The 19,476-nt window shown below is 34.4% G+C and overlaps 2 protein-coding genes across 2 annotated transcripts; one reads left to right on the top strand and one right to left on the bottom strand.

Annotated features, from left to right (window-relative positions):
• Positions 1–1,152: 1,152 nt before the first annotated feature.
• On the bottom strand, positions 1,153–6,603 carry LOC100366676 (microsomal glutathione S-transferase 1-like). The gene is made up of 3 exons (XM_002738601.3): positions 6,424–6,603; positions 2,042–2,136; positions 1,153–1,641 (listed from the first exon to the last, which is right to left on the bottom strand). The coding sequence occupies exons 1-3, from the start codon at positions 6,547–6,549 to the stop codon at positions 1,401–1,403; spliced, it is 462 nt and encodes a 153-aa protein (XP_002738647.1). The 5' UTR covers positions 6,550–6,603; the 3' UTR covers positions 1,153–1,400.
• A 1,326-nt stretch (positions 6,604–7,929) lies between these two features.
• LOC144359400 (protein SSUH2 homolog) lies at positions 7,930–14,350 on the top strand. Its single transcript, XM_085496712.1, has 9 exons — positions 7,930–8,158; positions 9,110–9,307; positions 9,690–9,759; positions 10,048–10,177; positions 10,550–10,738; positions 11,342–11,511; positions 12,033–12,125; positions 13,783–13,987; positions 14,111–14,350. The coding sequence occupies exons 1-9, from the start codon at positions 8,146–8,148 to the stop codon at positions 14,255–14,257; spliced, it is 1,215 nt and encodes a 404-aa protein (XP_085352838.1). The 5' UTR covers positions 7,930–8,145; the 3' UTR covers positions 14,258–14,350.
• Positions 14,351–19,476: the final 5,126 nt, after the last annotated feature.

Raw genomic sequence — 19,476 nt, 5'->3', positions numbered from 1 at the left:
CCATTGATATCTAAAGAACCAGTCATTGGATTTTAATGAAACTTGGTACATAGATGCTCTGAACTAATGCGGAGATTGGATTAGTTTTAGGTAAAAATCCGTGCATATTAATTAGCTAATTTGCATAATGATTAGTAAATTTTTGACTTTTCCACTGATATCTCAAGTACTCATCATATTTCAATGAACCTTGGTACATAGATGTCATAGAACACTGCGCAGACCTGATTAGTTTTTGGGGTAATATCAGTAAATATTAATTACATAATTAATTAATTTTCAGCTTTTGATATTAAACTTTGTACATAGACACTCTTGGACTATGCAGAGATTGATTGTTTTGGAGTAAATATTTGTGCATATTAATCACCTAATTTGCATAATTAGTTAATTTTCAGCATTTCCACTGATATCTCTACTAATAATCATTTCAGCTTTTGCACAATAACTAACCAATTTTCAACTTTCACACTAATATCTACAGTACTATTAAATTATTCCATTTCAATGAAACTTGGTACGTAGATGCTCTAGGACAATGTGCAAACCTGATTAGTTTTGGGTTAAAATCTGTTCATATTATTTCCATAATTAGCATAATAATTTATAATTTTATTAATTTCAATGGTATATAGATAGTATGGTTATTCTGTTTCCAATATAAATTACATACATTGTAACCACACTGTTTTTATAGGCTGAGAACTTTTGATTGGTCTTAAAAGGAAAATCAATGAGAAGCTGAAGAAGCATGATTCATCTGAAAAATGCCGAATGAGATGCTGGGTACCGGAACATGTCAGGGACTTAATAATATATGTCGTCAGCAATTCTTGTTTATAGAGTCCAGTAAACCCTAAATAAATATAACAATCTTCTCTAGGATCATTGTTGATTTACATGAATATAAAGTAGGTCTTCACAGAAGCATCATAGACGGATACCTTGGTATTCTCTGGTATTACCTATGTTGCCATGGCAATTTTATAAATTTTATCTCTAGTAATTTTTTAGGGAACTGTCACTTCATCTTATCTCCAGATAACCAATTTCCAAAATATCATGAAATCACCACTCTTTTGTATACTCAGTATGTATTCACAATTACAGCTAGATTTTGTTCACGCAATAATAACATGAAAAAAAACAAACTTGTTTTGATTTTAACATTTTATTAACTCTTTTTCATCCTGAGATGCACCTTCAAGTGTCAATGAAATTAAAACTAAAACAAAGTACCTTGCAGTTGACACAGCTCAGTGAACCAAGGAAACATTACTCTGTGCTGGCAATTGTGTATTGTTAATTATTGCTACATTGCTATTACCTAATTATTAATTCAAGAGTTAATTGCTATGAAAAAGTTAATACTGGATACATCTGCTTGCTCCTGGTGAGTATTAAAACACTCCTTGTTGAAGAATTTTGACTGATAGATAGAGATTGATTGAGAGATTGACACCCCAGCAGAGGGCACGATATGGCTGCAATGAGAGAAGGTACGTAATAGTATGAAGCACACGTGCTGCGGTGAACACACGGAATAACATCAGTGCAGTGGCATGTGATGGCTGCAACAAGATATAGAAACAGGACAGTATCAGGAATGGGATGATGTTCTCCAAATCATTCTGATAGCACCTGAAATGGAATAAAATTGTATTGGTGTGTGATGTAAAACAAGGTGTGTCAATAACACATCAATAGGTACTGCATCTGAACATACATTTGACTACTTTACCCAGGGTCATATCACTGACAATATAATAATACAATAATGGCAATGAGAACTAATGAAAACATACTATTGACTTTCCTCTCATTGCAGATGAGGGAAAACACTATTAATCACCTCATTTTTTTATAAGGTAAAAAAATATTGAGAGAACTTGTCTTATCCACTTACAATTGATTCCTATTGTTCTTTGGCTTGTGAAGTATCACATTCATGGCAAATGTTGGATTTCCTGATTATTCAACTTATTGTAAGATATAATACTGATTCTGGTTTATTTCCCTACATACATATATAACTTTATACCTTTTAATTCGTTCAATTGAATTATTCTTTGCAAGTGCTTTCTTTATGTCAATTTTGCCAGCAAAAGTCAAAACATCCTCCTCGTTGGAGTAAACCTAGAATTAACAAAAAATAAATATAAATTGGCAACAGACATATATAATGTCATATATGTGGTTTACAGTGCACATGCAACTAGACAGTGATGCCAACTTGCACTAAATTGCCTGTTACCTTGACCTTTGACTTCACAATGTAGGTTTATTTAAACACTTAAAATTCCTCAGAAGGAATTAAAATGGTTACACTAACTGCTAAAACACGTATATAAAACATACAAATTACTGTCTAAAGCACAATGGTTTTTAAAAAAAAAAAAAAATCAACAAATTATTGGATATATGTTGGTAATAATATTGAAAAAAAAAAATAGATGAAATAATGATAAAAAAAAAGAAGCAATAAACATTAAATCAATGGAAATGGGGGAAAAAAGTATGTTAATTTGCCAGAAGATGTTGCTGTCTAAGGTTCGTGTTATTTTTGATAAATTGGGCAACTGGTATTTGTACATTCAGGTTTGTATCACCCATTAATTTTAAAAATTTGTTGTAGTCACTCATATTCGTAAAGTTTATAATGTGCTTAGTAGTCTCTTCAAGTAGTGCTTTCCTTGATTTTTCGTAAAAGGGGCATTCAATCATGAAATGGTACTCATCTTCTACTTTGTTATTTGAACACAGTTCGCAGATTCTTTTTCCTATTTTGGTTTGGTGTACCTCCCTGTTTCAATTTTTAATGTAAGTAATGGGATCACAAAAGGAACATATGTGCAAAGTTTGAAAGACAATGGTGATCTTTTCCTGGTAGTTATATTGTGAACATACATACTATGCTGTGACCTTTGCTCAGTATAGCTTGACTACAAGGGTTGATGTGTGGTGTACTATCTGAGTGCACACTTTGATGTATCCTCGTAATAACCTTATTATTATACATCTTTTCCTTTTTAAGGATACACCATGGGAATGCTGAAATCCTAAATGTTTAGAACAGAATCAGCGAACTTCCTTGTGTGGAGTCCGGTCAGATGTAAAATAATAATAATAATAATTATTTATTTTAATTATTTTTTGACGTTACAATTATTTTGCCGCAAAAATTGTTTTGTTTGTGAAAGCCTCAAGGTGCAGCAAATTAATTGTAAAAACAAATATTAAAATTAATTACTACCTTATACTGAAAAATATGTTTGGATATTTAGAGTACTAACAAATTCCCACTTCTGGTTCGGTTAGACTTAAAATACACCATTACTACCCCAGTATTCACTTTTGAGATACAAGTTTTGGTATGTGTTGGTTCTTGGATATTTCATCTTCGTCATCTTGTACTTCGCTTGGTAATTCGAACTTCCCAGTTTGCGTAAAAGGGGAGAGTTTCGCGATTTTGACATCGAAATTGCCTTGGCTTAATTATTTTCTGGGGGACGGCTGCTTAGGTATGTGCTCTGTAACTTGCAGCACATGAACCTAAAAACGTTAGGTAATCAAATTCACAGGAAGTTGACAATCCCTAATATTGCTAAAACGCCAGTTGTGAACTTTATCAGGATTTCCGTATAAAGTTACACATCATTGTAGCAAAGAAAAATATTGATTACTGTTGTGCAGGTTATATAATAAAATATGAAATAATTAATATTTCATTTTTGTTAGTATATCTTTATTTATTAAAATATGTACACATTATATCTAATTGGGGGGGGGGGTATTGCCAAGCAAGTTTATAAAATTATAAACAAATATTTTCATAAATAACACTGACTACGAATACGCCTTTAAGAAGTATTACTGATAGAATATGTTATATTGTAATTTCTTTCAATTTGAATTAGTTGTATTGCAATGCATTAGTAATGTAAATATATAAATTCCTTTATCTCATTGTTGAGACTGAGTTATACAGTTTGTTACATACTACAATTTATCTATATTGGAAAATGGTTATGGGAATTATTAATTTCAATAAACAATATTCAACTATCCTTTGCAACACCAATAAGATCATAATGGTAATGTTTATTGGTCTTTGAAACTAGAGGCATTATCAGAGCATGGGTCTTATTTTGGAACTCCTGCTAGGATGGTATTCCCAGAATAGTGCCAGTTGTTAAAGAAACATAAAACTTTAATTCTCAATAAGGATGAAAGTACCAGTTACTGGGACGAAACCCACTTACCGTGAAAGCCACTAACCACAAAGCTACTAGTAATAGAAATAAAATATATTAAAATTAAATTAAAAAAAATAAGCCAACCAGAATCTTATTTTAATCAGATATTCCCTACTGTATTTATATAAGAAACACACATTGTACATAATCTCATATTGTGACCTTCATCTCAAAATGTCCAATAATAATAACTTTATTGCATCCTTAGCAATACAGTGAAACAAAGATGAAATACACTTAACAAATAATGATACAAAAATTTTTTTTTAAAAAAAGTCAAAAGAGCTGTTTTCATTCCTTGAAGGAAGGAGAAATGTGTGAATTGACCAACACTCGTGATTATAATTTTTTTAGTACCAGTATGTAATTTCCATTAAGTATATACGGTATTACATATTTGTTGGTCATTTGTGATTTAAGTTTTTGTATTTAGGGCATATAAGAAAGTGTATTTTGTCTTCTATATACTGAAGAGAGCAGTGACTGCATATCCTGTATTGGTTGTTTTAGGCTAATCCGGGAGCAACTCGGCACGTGTCAAAACTTGTATGTGAGCGGTCGGGACTGAGTCGGCACGTGGCGAAAAGAAAAAACTTGATCTATGTCCTGAGCACATGTTGAGATTTGTTGCCTGAACGCTCGGCATGAACTGGAAACATGCTATTGGTGATGATTCATATACTGATTCATACTGGTAATGACATGAAGAGGGATGGTTGGATGCTGTAGTAGAATAGGATAGGATAGAATAGAATAGAATAGAATAGAATAGAATAGAATAGAATAGAATCAATATGTAAGCGATGGGCACTTAGAGCGATATAGCAGTTTTTTTTTTATTATTTGCAAGTATTTTTCTAGTGAAAAATCTGTTTTTAATTTTCTGTACATTTTCAGTTTATTGTTATGGTTTGTGCCTTTGTCGTTGTTGTGCATGATAAATTCCTTACATCTTTTTCGACACTGTATTTCAAGTTTTTCACAAACGTCTTTTATTAAGGCTTCACTGTGTTTTAGCTTTTTGTTTTTCCAGATAATAAGTTTTAATTCATCTAATATTTGAACCACACTAGACTTTCATGTCTGGTTGTGCTCTATCTAATCTACCTATTATATTTAAGTTTATCCCAAGATAAGTGTAAAAAGTTACTTTTTCTAACTCTTCATTCTTGATATAAAATTTAAAGTTCGTTTAATAGACGTTTACCCGCTTTATTGAATATTATGACATTTGATTTAGTAATGTTAATTTCTAATTTCCATGAATGAAATGAATGCAAACCGTCGTCGGCGACACATATTTTTATGCTGCTGCAAGCTTTTTTCCTCCTGCAATGCTAAAAAATAATTGTTTTTCGAATCTCAGAGCCGTTCATGTCCACATTGACTCATAAATAATACCATAACAGCAAATGGTTATAATTATTATTATCATCATATGCGTATTGTTTTCCATGTTTGGGTCAAATATTAATATGACAAATGGGGGCGTGAGTTCGGCATAAGCCGAGTGGGTCCCGATGTGGGTACCGACTGACGTGAACGCAACTGCAGCTGTAATCTCTCTCCAAACATGAAAAGTTTCAGCATGCGCCGTAACGTGAACATAGCATTTATTTCCACCTTTTGTATGTAAGTAGTTAAGATTGAGCAAATTTGATAGCTTTAACCGCAGTTGTGGGACTGTGCTTTAACGTCCACAGGTACATTTCGATTCAGTGGTAACTGATATGGTCACCTGATAGGGTCCTATTGTTTAAAAGGTGTGGAAAGCTGAACAGCCTATTTTAACCTCAGAATATAAATACCAGTAATAATAATGTATTACTAGTCTGAGTTTTAAAAAACTGCCAGAACCAAAAATTACGCAAGGTACTTATCCAGCGGCGCCCCTCTTACAGGGATAGCTTGCTTCTAACATTGGGTGAAATTTCACATTGGGTGAAATTTCACATTACAGTTATGTACTTGCATACTTAGTATGCTACATATCTCGATACAGTGCCAATAAACGCTGTCAATTAACATGGAATGTGTCGATTCTGAGTAGATGTATACCACTTATTTGGTCTAGTGTGGCTTTAATCGCATGCCATTCAGTCCACGATCTAGGGTTCGCTTGTAAACATGGGTCAACTGGCAGTAACATGTGCTATATTAGACTTACCTTGCGAGTTATGCGAGTATACGACGTCATTATCAGTAACAATATCATTTTAACCAACAAGATGGTTCCATAGGTAGCGTAGGCCGCAAACGTTGGGTTACTGAAAGAAAGTAGTATCTCTGTCATGATGTTATTAGTTTCTTGAAATGTTTTTACACACTGGTGGAGACCTTGTGGGAGTGAGTATTGTGTAAGGTTATAAGGTCATCTGTAATCTACATGACATCCTTGGATCGTGATTGGACGCGATAAGAATCTGCCAGAGGGTATCCTTACAGAAGGTGAAGTCAGCTACTATTTTCGTAACATTTAAGTATGCGTGCCTCCTTGAAAACTATCCATATCCACGTATCATGAGAGTAGTGGGTCCTCTAGTCAATGAAATATACACGTACAGATTGCCGCACCATAGCCACCAGTCACATTCACATCAACCATGTTTGTAGTAGTAATATACTTTATATAGTATTGTATAATGTAATATCACAGAATACAATGGAATAGTGTATTTGATACGCATACTATTATCATTAATAATAAATTACATTCAAGACAAAATAAAACAACAGTTAATCATTTGTGCGTTACAGATATTCACCGTAATATGAAACACAAGGTTATATTAATCAGAGAATGGACGTAGCCACAATCAGCAAAGTACTGGAACACATATGTGCATTATATTCGTGATACAAATTATCGGTAGATGGTTCTACGATTTTAGAATAATATCTCTGAAAGAATCCACTTCAGTGACTGCATTCTGAGTACGTACGTCTGGTATTTTTTCCAGAAAACAAGACTGCGTTGTAAATGAACCAAGTTGGTCTATGAACATTTACGACATTTACTAGTATATAATAGTACACTAAATTACAATTACAGTTACAGTGAAGTCTCGTATTCTTGTGTTTGCCTCAGTGTTACATGTTTGTGCAGTGCCGTGTCCGGTAAGACTCGACTAATTTAGTAACCCGGCTTAATAATATTTAATCAAAATACAGCACAGAAACGTAACTATGTGTGTCACACGAACATTGTCATTACACCAAGCTTGAGTGGAATCAGTACGATCTGTGAAACACTTTCATTAGAAGAATCACATGTTCTGCAAACAATTATATTAGAATCCTAGTTTTGGTATAATTCTCTGAAAAAAGTAGTATTCACGTTGACTCGTAAATGTTCTGGGGTAAATTTATTTTATAATGAAGCATATATTTTTAATCGTTTTTTTTAATTTGTATGAGGTAGATATTGAAACGATCGCCACCAATTCACCCTGGTATGAAACCGTTCCACGAAGGGCGCCACGAAACTGGCAATAATTGATTAACCGTATTAACCTAGTATTTTTAATACCCGCTGTACTATATATACAGGTGCCCTTTCTTGTGTGTTGCAGTGTATGCATTACGCTGTGTATACTGTTTATGAGTCGTTACCTGGATACCTCATTGTATTAACCTGTGTCAGTACTCGACTGCTCTGTGAGAAAGTGGAACGGTACGATCGGGAGAACATGGTCTGAAGGTTCGACCGCGCTTAACAGTTGTGGATTGACATTGTACTTAGTATTCAGGTTGTTGTTTCTGTTGCTATAGTAACGTACGGTTTTAGGTCACTTACAATTGTGAGTCTTACGGCTGAGCTGGACGAATCGCATCGTTGCTACGGAAACATCGGGACATCAGCCAGGTCCACCGCGCTCTTCTTATAACGATGGCATATCCAGGTAATTTCTTTCTTTATTTATTCATTTAATTTCCAGAGGGATATAACACAAATAGTGACAATGAACAAAAATTACAGCGTATGTATGTGAAGATTAACCTGATTGAGGTGCATCCTAGAAATCGTCTCACGGTTGTCAAGGTAAAGCGTGGAGGCTGTCATTCTAAAAACAAGTGTTACTAGTACCATGATCCGTTGTTAACTGCAAACCAATACACGATTCATTTTTTGTAAGCAATTTGGCAGAATAGAAACATTATGCTGCCCTGACATGTATACGTCACTGTATGCGTCATGTGTTGAGATATAACCTCCAGGCTGTTCGTTGTGTCTTATAATTAACAAGCACATTGAGATGACGTCATGAGACCCATTCATAGCATCTTTACGTTTATGAATGAAATGTCAATAGGCGTTCCCTTCGCGAAAAGTACAACAGTACTTAAGTAAGTAAGTACAAGTACACGCTCACTTTGTCGGCTTTTGGGTCGGTCGCAGTTTTCGGAGTCCTGACCTAAACGTTGCCACTAAAATTCCTCAACACGTCAATAATCAATTCAGAGAACTAGAATTGTGACCCAATTGATCAGCTGATTATCAGCCACTTCTTAAATACCTTTTCATGACTTTTGCCGATGACGGCGCTGCTACACCGGAGAAACACTTATTTGTGCCTGCGTTCTTATTTTAAGGAAATACATACAGTCTTTGATAGAATGGAAACTAGACAGTCTGTCCGAACACTGCGCCAATTGTTAAATTATTCTTCTTGCAAATATAATGCAAATATAATAGTTGACTACCCTTCACCAAAAACAACTATAGAGATATATTATTGTGGGAATAAAATGTATGATTTAGGACGTGGAAAGAAAACGCAACAAAGCTCGTTATTGTGGAACAAACTATTATAACGTATTCTAAAATTCTTTTTTTTTTTTGCGGCAAACAGGTCAGCCGACAGGACAGCCTGCTGACCAGTGGCAGCCTGGACAGGATGGTCAACCTTATCAATGGGATGACGCTCCAGACTCAGATCCAGAGGACGATCCCAACAGTGTAGCCCCTCAAGCTGCTATACCAACTAGCGTAGAAAACACACCAGGGTATCAACCTGTGCAGGGATATGAAAACGTCGGTTTTGGTGAAGGTAAGCATCGAGAGGTTGATATTTCTGTGAACAAAGAAAAAAACAGCATTGCAATAAAACAAAATAGCAATGTCGGTAGTTCATATCAAATCTCATGAAAATCTAGTTTGTAATGGTGAGCTGATATCCTAATTGCGACATTGTCTGGTTAGATTGTGTATCCACATGTGACTTGTCACATACATACCTAAATAGGCGAAACAGTCTGTAATCATAGACCTTGGAGAACATTGTTTTCTAAGGTCTATGCTGTAAGGTCTATGTTGTAATTATCATTCGATAATTACATCTATAGTTCAGTTTATTGGGACCAGAATGACAAATAAACAATTGCCAATTCAAATTTTAATAATGTTTGAAAATCACTCATTTCTCAATACAGGTTCGGCAGTTCCTCCACCACCTTTGGCAGTTCCAGCAGAAACAGAGAAACCAAAAGAGGAATATTCATCGTAAGTATATTAATAGTCTTAGTAAGGTAATATCTTCAATTCTGAAACAAAGATTAATAAACATGTTAAAGACAATAATATAACAATGAAAGAACAAATTGGGGATGTGCTGAAACAATTGTTGATAAAACACCTCTAAAACCGTACACATATTTTTTCCTGCTTTATTGATCTGTGTTGTTACAATCATATTTTTGATGGGGCTATAGTAGTGTTCACTTTATTTTATTTTTACAAGCAGTGTTAACAAAATACCTTACTATTTATCTAATTTACAATTTATTTCAGTGCTTCCAATATTAGTGAAGACGATGCACGTGCAGCCATGATACAGTTTGTCAGTGAGCACTGTTGCTATGGATCAAAACCTGCTAAAGAAATGAACATTGGTTCGATAATACCGTCTAGTGCCTTACATGTAAGCTTTTCCCGTCTACCCTTGAATCGTTGCACAGCCCACATACTGGTGTAATATGTGGAATTGAGGAGAAAGGTACTTCCATTAAAAAGCCCCAGATAGGATTCCCTTTTTGAGCAAAAGTATATGTGCAGAAATCTACAATTTAGCATTTAATTATTGCTAAAAAAAACCCAGCTTCGTTCAGGTCAGAAAAGAATCATTGTCAGAGAAATGGTATACTTTTTCGTATTTTGGCTGTCTGGAGAGGGGTAGGGATGTCGAAATACTTGTGGCACTCGGTGACACCCCTACCATATTTAGGTACCCCGAAGGGATTTACTACCACACTACTGTACGTGTGTAAAACAAAATTGTTATAATTATTTTCAGTATCAACTTGAAACATTCTCGGAAAGCCGTGCAACCAGTCGCGATTTCTTACCTTACATGGGATACGAACTTATAGATGGACCAATGAATGGAATGGCGCCACCTGTATGGAACATCATGTGTACACCGACGAATCTGTTCCAAGATGAAATCAAAGAGTTGGAAGTTCCCCACACAGCCTTTGTCGCAGTAAGATATTTTGTATTAACACACCTCATATGCCAGACAATAAGGCTTTGGATTGATAATTATAGAATATTCGATTTTGTTTACAAAGTATGGATTATTGATTATATCGATTTTAGAATCAATGAATCAAATACTGATACCAAAATTACGTGACATGTATTAGAACAATGATTAAAGGGAAACCGCTCAATCCCATGGATTGCACCAAAGAATCATGGGACACTATTGTTTATGTTGTTTACAATGTTAATCTATCTTTTGTTATCCATTGTTATTTTAACCCAGAAAGTAAATTTGTTATGAGATTAGGCTTAACTGGAAGGTACCTCTTTAACTATTAAGATTTTTAAGATAATTTTATAGTCCGATATGAGTTGCTATATAGATGCATTGTTATAAGTGGTCCATTATACCTTGTATTGACATACATGTATAAAACAAATGGCCTTTGTCTGCAGTATCATCAATAATCTGGTGACAGTTTTAGTTTAAATATTGACGTTTCAGTGTAAATGTCTAAATATTGATCAATCAATTGATTGATAGACATTAATTCGTAAAACTCAAAACTGATTTAACTTTAACATTGTTGTTATTTATCAGAGTTGTCATAACTGTGGTGGGCGAGGCTTTAACCGTTGCTATCGATGCCATGGGCGTGGTCGTGTACGATGCGGGTCATGTCATGCCAGAGGTCACACATGGAGTACCGATGCAAATGGCCATAGACACAGACATACGTGTCATACATGCCATGGGTCTGGACGACGAAGGTAATTACCAATCATGAAATATTAAATATTCAAAGCTTGTGTTCAATTAACGTCTACCACAGTTTCAAGTCTAGTGAATTTGCGAAAAGGTTCATGGTTAATGATAAGAAAAGCTGGTATCAATAATAAATGGTTTACTACATCCATGCACGAAAGCACGCAATGTGTGTTCAATTTCATTCCCAATCAGATAAATCATGTGATTAGAAAATACTATGACGCCCCCTTCAAAATATCGTTACTGTACATATTGTGATCTTCGTAACAGCCACGAGATGATGTTCACATTCAGATTGGTTTGGATTCAGCAGGAGATGATAGTTAACACAGACAATTTAAAAAACACACACAGTTCAGCTCTGAATTCCATATTTTTGTTGTTGTTGTTTATTTATTTATTGCAAAGCAAAGAGCCATTGGCCCAAAGAGCAAATACAGTTTTACTTAACAATGGTAACAATAACAATCATTCAAGAATTCTATATATTATCTTCGATAACAGTACAAAAATATATTTGCAGATGTTACACATGTGGAGGTGATGGTCGGATCACGTGTGCTTCCTGCAAAGGATACCGTATGCTGAAACATTACGTCAAGTTGACTGTCAGATTGTAAGTACTTGTATTGTACATACTGTTATGTCAAGTTGTGTCAGATTTAAGTACTTGTATTGTACATATTGTTATGTCAAGTTCACTATTAGATTTAAGTACTTGTATTGTGCATACTGTTATGTCAAGTTGAGTGTCAGATTGTAAGTACTTGTATTGTACATACTGTTATGTCAAATTGACTGTCAGATTGTAAGTACTTGTATTGGACATACTGTTATGTAAAGTTGACTGTCAGATTGTAAGTACTTGTATTGTACATACTGTTATGTCAAGTTGACTGTCAGATTGTAAGTACTTGTATTGGACATACTGTTGTGTAAAGTTGACTGTCAGATTGTAAGTACTTGGATTGGACATACTGTTATGTAAAGTTGACTATTAGATTGTAAGTACTTGGATTGGACATACTGTTATGTAAAGTTGACTATTAGATTGTAAGTACTTGTATTGGACATAATGTTATGTAAAGTTGACTATTAGATTTAAGTACTTGTATTGGACATACTGTTATGTAAAGTTGACTGTCAGATTGTAAGTACTTGTATTGGACATACTGTTATGTAAAGTTGACTATTAGATTTAAGTACTTGTATTGGACATACTGTTATGTAAAGTTGACTGTCAGATTGTAAGTACTTGTATTGGACATACTGTTATGTAAAGTTGACTGTCAGATTGTAAGTACTTGTATTGGACATACTGTTATGTAAAGTTGACTATTAGATTGTAAGTACTTGTATTGGACATACTGTTATGTAAAGTTGACTATTAGATTGTAAGTACTTGTATTGGACATACTGTTATGTAAAGTTGACTATTAGATTGTAAGTACTTGTATTGGACATACTGTTATGTAAAGTTGACTATTAGATTGTAAGTACTTGTATTAGACATACTGTTATGTAAAGTTGACTGTCAGATTGTAAGTACTTGTATTGAACATACTGTTATGTCAAGTTGACTGTCAGAGGTAAGTACTTGTATTGGACATACTGTTATGTCAAGTTGACTATTAGATTGTAAGTACTTGTATTGGACATACTGTTATGTAAAGTTGACTATTAGATTGTAAAAACTTGTATTGGACATACTGTTATGTAAAGTTGGCTGTCAGATTGTAAGTACTTGTATTGAACATACTGTTATGTCAAGTTGACTATTAGATTGTAAGTACTTGTATTAGACATACTGTTATGTAAAGTTGACTGTCAGATTGTAAGTACTTGTATTGAACATACTGTTATGTCAAGTTGACTGTCAGAGGTAAGTACTTGTATTGGACATACTGTTATGTCAAGTTGACTATTAGATTGTAAGTACTTGTATTGGACATACTGTTATGTAAAGTTGACTATTAGATTGTAAAAACTTGTATTGGACATACTGTTATGTCAAGTTGACTGTCAGATTGTAAGTACTTGTATTGGACATACTGTTATGTCAAGTTGACTATCCTGTTTTAGTGTATTGGGGTTTAAATTTTGAAAGAATGGAAACCCAGGATTTTATTTTTAGTATAGAGTTAACACGTTGACCCAAAGTTATTGTACCAGTATAGGTATACCAGACTCTCAATGCATATGAACACGATGTATAATGTTCCAAGTAACAGTACAATATATGGTTTAAAATATATTTTCTCATTTTCCCCCAGTGTAAACCACCTGAGTGATTATATATTGGAGAAGTCAGACATGCCCGATGAACTAATTAGAGGTGTCAGTGGCACCACCATCTTTGAACAGACATTACCATTTGTATGGCCAATATCAGCATATCCAGTGCCGGAAATCAGTGCTAATTCTCAGAGATTAGTTGCAGAACATCAAACATTTAATATGGAGAGACAGTTACAGCAGGTGAGACAGAGTCCATTTCACAATAAGATCATGAAATATCAACCTTTATGTTTCGTCTCGTGTTTATAGTTACATTGACTCAATTGTAGTGGGTCCTAATTTCTGGGTTTTTTTTCTTGACAGCGACAACGTTTGCGTGCCGTTCCTGTATCTGAGGTCGCATACACATGGAAAGATACCAATACTAGATTCTGGGTTTATGGAAATGAACATAAAGTTCACGCTCCTGACTATCCCCAGCAATGTTGCTGTGGGTGTTCTATATTATAAATATGTTTATCGTAGTGTAGCAGTTGGGTGTTAAATCATCGCTGTATAACCAGTTTAGCTCAATTTCATTAAAAACTGTTGTTGAGATTGCCATTGTGATGTTTTGGAAATATCAATCCAAAGTTGGGAATCGTCTTGATAGGATTCGATATACAGTGGGTCGTTCAGCTGTACATATATTAACACGATGGTCGGTTAGTTTGTTTGTGATTTAACATCTATAAACATTTTCAATTATGAGTTTAGGCAATGAGGTCTAACTATCGAATAGAATGGGATATACGGGTATCAATAGTGTTTTGTATCCCGATCGGAACATTTTGCCTTAAATCGCGTTGGCATGTTTTATTACAACGCGGCACATATAATATTAATAATAATAATAACTTTATTGCATCCTTAGAAATACAATGTTTCTATCAGGTAATAGCAATAAAGATTAGTTGTGATAACTACTACTACAAAAAGAAAGAAGGTTGTTATAAAGGATAAAGCAAGTGTTACATATCAAATGGCATTTTCATTTCTTGATTGAAATGAGTTATGAATATAGTTGCCAATCTTATTTATTATTACATCATCTTTTGAAGTCATCAAGAAATTCAAGTTCTGGAGATCATTCTGTGTTTCTTGTGAAAATGTAATGTCTTGTATGATTTGTTGTCTTATTCATTTATATTGTGGACATTTCATAACAAAGTGCAGTTCATCTTCTATTTCATTCTGTGAACATTGTTTGCAAATTTTATTTTCAGTAGGTATTTTGGGTTGCATATTTTGTCTTTGTCTTTGTTTCAAATTCAAAACATCTAAGTATTTTTCAAAATTATAAGAGTCTTTGAATTTTTCATAAGTTCTCAGTTTTGTTTTTTCAGTTATATTTTTCCTTATGTATTTTTGTTTGACAACTTTGTCAATTTGCTGTATATGTTTTGTTAACAAATCATTCTGTTGTTCTCGTGAAAAGTTCATGTTGTTCATCATTTTTTGTATTGAAGAGTACCATTGTTTCTTGTGCAAGGTATGCTTGTTTTGTGATATTATTGTCTGGTAATTTACTGATACGAGTCCAGTATTTTATTTAATTGATCTGAATATCTACTAAGAGTGGGAATTCTCCTACTTCGGCTCTGCATGCAATTTGTGCCACAAATTTGTTCAGTCCTAGTAGTTGTTTATAAAAATTCAATTGTGTTTTTTCTGTTATTGTTTTGTCCCATTTGTTGTAATCTTGAATTTCATGGCCCCAGATTTCAGATCCATACAAGAATATTGGTTGAATACACCTTTTAAAAAAATGGATGAAAGTTGTACAATTTGTTTCTGGTGGTAGGAACTGTTTCAATGCATACATTGCTCGGGCTGCTTTATCTGCTAAATTTTGTTTGGCTTCAGTGTAGCAGCCATTTGACTTTATATTTATACTCGGGTAGTTGTACATATCTATACACGTAATATTTTGTTCATTATAATGAAATGTTTCTGTCTTTTCAAGTGTTCCTCGTCTGAAAATAACAACTTTTGTTTTTTTCAGATTTACCTGGAGTTTCCATTTATGACAATAAACTTCTAAACTATTTAGTGCATTTTGTAGACCATTTTTTGTTTCAGATATTAACACTAGATCATCTGCATGCATAGAGTAGGGAACTTATTTTACAGTTATTCAATGTAACCGGATCTAATGATTAATCTTCTAGTGAATTATTTAAGTCATTAACAAACAAATTAAAAAGCATTGGGCTAATGACACAAGCCTGCCTGACACCATTGGTCGTTTCAAATATGGGTGTTATTTTATTTTTGAAACGAATACTTGATTTTGTATTTAAATACATATTTTTATGATGTTATAAATTTTACCATTATTAAGTAATTTATAGAAAAGCCCCCGTCTCCAGATTTTATCGAATGCTTTTCGAAAGTCTATGAAACACGAGTACAATTTTCCCGTTGATTTCAAATATTTGTTGACAATAGTTTTCAATACAAATATCTGATTTGTAGTACGATATCTCTTACGGAATCCTGCCTGGTTATTGTTTATAATGTTATTATCTTCAGTATATTGACTAATTCTAGTGTTAATTATACTACAAAAAGTTTTACCTACACAACTAGAAACAGTTATTCCTCTATAATTTTCTGGGTCAGTTTTATCTCCTTTTTTGAAGATATGAGACATAATACTAATGTTCCAATCTGGATAAATACCCGAGTCTAGGATTATATTAAATAATGTATGTAGTGGCTGAATTAGGAAGTCTGAGCTGTATTTACTTATATTGAAACAAGTTCGTCCCTCTCCTGGAGACAAGCAAAAACATAGGTGGTCCTGGGAATTATTTTTCTACCTCACGATGTATTTTCTATCCAGGTTGAGATATTCCTTCCCATCGGCCAAAATTTGCGGATACAGATATATTTATCCCGATCGAGATATACATATATCTATTGAATAAGGTGTCGTTCAACACTTAGTCCCGAGTGGTAGGCGAGAGCATGACAATATATGAACATGAAATCATTTTTTACAACCAGTTTACATTACTGACGTTTTTAATTACCAAAGCTTATATTTACAAGAACGAATAAAATCACAGCATTGGGTTCTAGTCATTGTCTCGGGGTATGACGGTCATGTCCGATACTACTGGTGTTATATTCTGTTCTCTAATAAAACAAAATTTATCAATGACATGAGTTGTCACTTGTAACAGTTACTTCATTAATATTGAAGTTGAGTCGAACCGTATATACGAGGCAGAATTAGACACGTCGAAAAATACTGTCAAAAAAGAAGCTACTTTCTGATTGGTCTGACTGATAGATGATCGGGCAGCCAATCAGGCGCACTCTTGTAAGTAGCTTCGCATTGAATCTAAATTTGTTGACTGTGGCGCTTTTGTGAACACTAAAACAACGATTGGGTGAGACAAGAGGAACAGGATCATGTCAACATTTTTGCTATATGCTGAATTATTTAATAAAATAATGGCTGGTTTGCAACTTAAGGGCGGTGAATTTCATGTAAACAACAAATATATTTTACACGAGTTGTATACGTCGAGCAGGACGCGAAGCGACGACCACCGCCCTTTAATGTAAATACTTTATACGAGATGATATCACTGTACTCTGATGAAAATAAAATCATATATTACAGTTTCTTTGTTATACTGTTTGGTGTTCTGTTTCAGAAGAACATCCACTAAAAGCGCCGTTACTAATCCAAACATATCCCACAAAACACTGCAGTAATGGCGTCCATATAGAGGTGCGCCTCCGACAGAGCACCCACCTGCGCCTCTGACGCATGTTTACTAATGGATCTCATAGTTACTTGTATGGTCCTGTAGAAAAGATCAATTTGCTTCTGTGAACAAAAGTAGAATATATATTGTACCATGGGCGCTTGACACGAGAACAAAATATTTTTAAAATATCAATAAAATGCCAGTATAATATGCATTTAACGTTATATATGTTATATATTTGCCTCTGCAGCCGATAATAAATCATGACAAAGATATTGCCTTTAATATATTTAAAAGAAAATCCTGTGTCAAGTACCAATTGTACTCATAAATTATAATAACTTGTATGAAGATATTCAAATGGGTTATCGCGACGATAATACAAGATTGTAAAAGAAATGTTCATACAATCATGCAAATTATGGATATCTATGTGTCTAGTTCACAATTGTTCAATTCTTACAAAGTTCCAAAATTTCATTATTATGTATATGTTCAATTACCTAGTAATGTGTGTCATTGTCTTAATTTAAAACTGAACACAATCACAGTTACTGGTATATACACTGGTATGACCAGTCAACAAACTTTGTGATTTATAGAAAACAATCGATTACATTACAGTCGAAGTATAACATATTCAATGAAGTGTACAGAAACCTGTAGATATAACTGACAAAACTGCCATTTATAACATATAGTGATACCCACATAAACCTATTTGTATCAATGGAATCTTACTGATTACTTTGACAATATATACTTCAATCTGTAGGTTAGCATACATGAAGACACATAGAAACTAAATATATAGAATTTGAAAACCTACCTACAAGTTTACAAACACATAGACATGTTTGTCTATAGAAACCTATATGTTACTATAGAAATGTAATCTATAGACACAAATCCGTATTTATAACTTGTATATTCTCAGTACCTCGAATACTGCACGTCTGTTCTGTTCTGCACGTCTGTCTGGCTGCAACCACTTTCAAACTTCCGGGTCGACATGTTTTGTGTTCTGCAGTACAAACCACGCACAGTCAACGATGTTTTGTGTTCTGCAGTACAAACCACGCACAGTCAACGATGTTTTGTGTTCTGCAGTACAAACCACGCACAGTCAACGATGTTTTGTGTTCTGCAGTACAAACCACGCACAGTCAACGATTGTTTTGTGTTCTGCAGTACAAACCACGCACAGTGAACGATGTTTTGTGTTCTGCAGTACAAACCACGCACAGTCAACGATGTTTTGTGTTCTGCAGTACAAACCACGCACAGTCAACGATGTTTTGTGTTCTGCAGTACAAACCACGCACAGTCAACGATGTTTTGTGTTCTGCAGTACAAACCACGCACAGTCAACCATGTTTTGTGTTCTGCAGTACAAACCACGCACAGTCAACCATGTTTTGTGTTCTGCAGTACAAACCACGCACAGTCAACCATGTTTTGTGTTCTGCAGTACAAACCACGCACAGTCAACGATGTTTTGTGTTCTGCAGTACAAACCACGCACAGTCAACGATGTTTTGTGTTCTGCAGTACAAACCACGCACAGTCAACGATGTTTTGTGTTCTGCAGTACAAACCACGCACAGTCAACGATGTTTTGTGTTCTGCAGTACAAACCACGCACAGTCAACGATGTTTTGTGTTCTGCAGTACAAACCACGCACAGTGAACGATGTTTTGTGTTCTGCAGTACAAACCACGCACAGTGAACGATGTTTTGTGTTCTGCAGTACAAACCACGCACAGTGAACGATGTTTTGTGTTCTGCAGTACAAACCACGCACAGTGAACGATGTTTTGTGTTCTGCAGTACAAACCACGCACAGTGAACGATGTTTTGTGTTCTGCAGTACAAACCACGCACAGTGAACGATGTTTTGTGTTCTGCAGTACAAACCACGCACAGTGAACGATGTTTTGTGTTCTGCAGTACAAACCACG

This window comes from Saccoglossus kowalevskii, chromosome 3 (assembly GCF_978046115.1).
Source record: "Saccoglossus kowalevskii chromosome 3, keSacKowa6.1, whole genome shotgun sequence".
Taxonomy (NCBI): domain Eukaryota; kingdom Metazoa; phylum Hemichordata; class Enteropneusta; family Harrimaniidae; genus Saccoglossus; species Saccoglossus kowalevskii.
The sequence above is the reverse complement of the archived record's forward strand: the minus strand, read 5'-3'. Positions and strand labels throughout refer to the sequence as shown.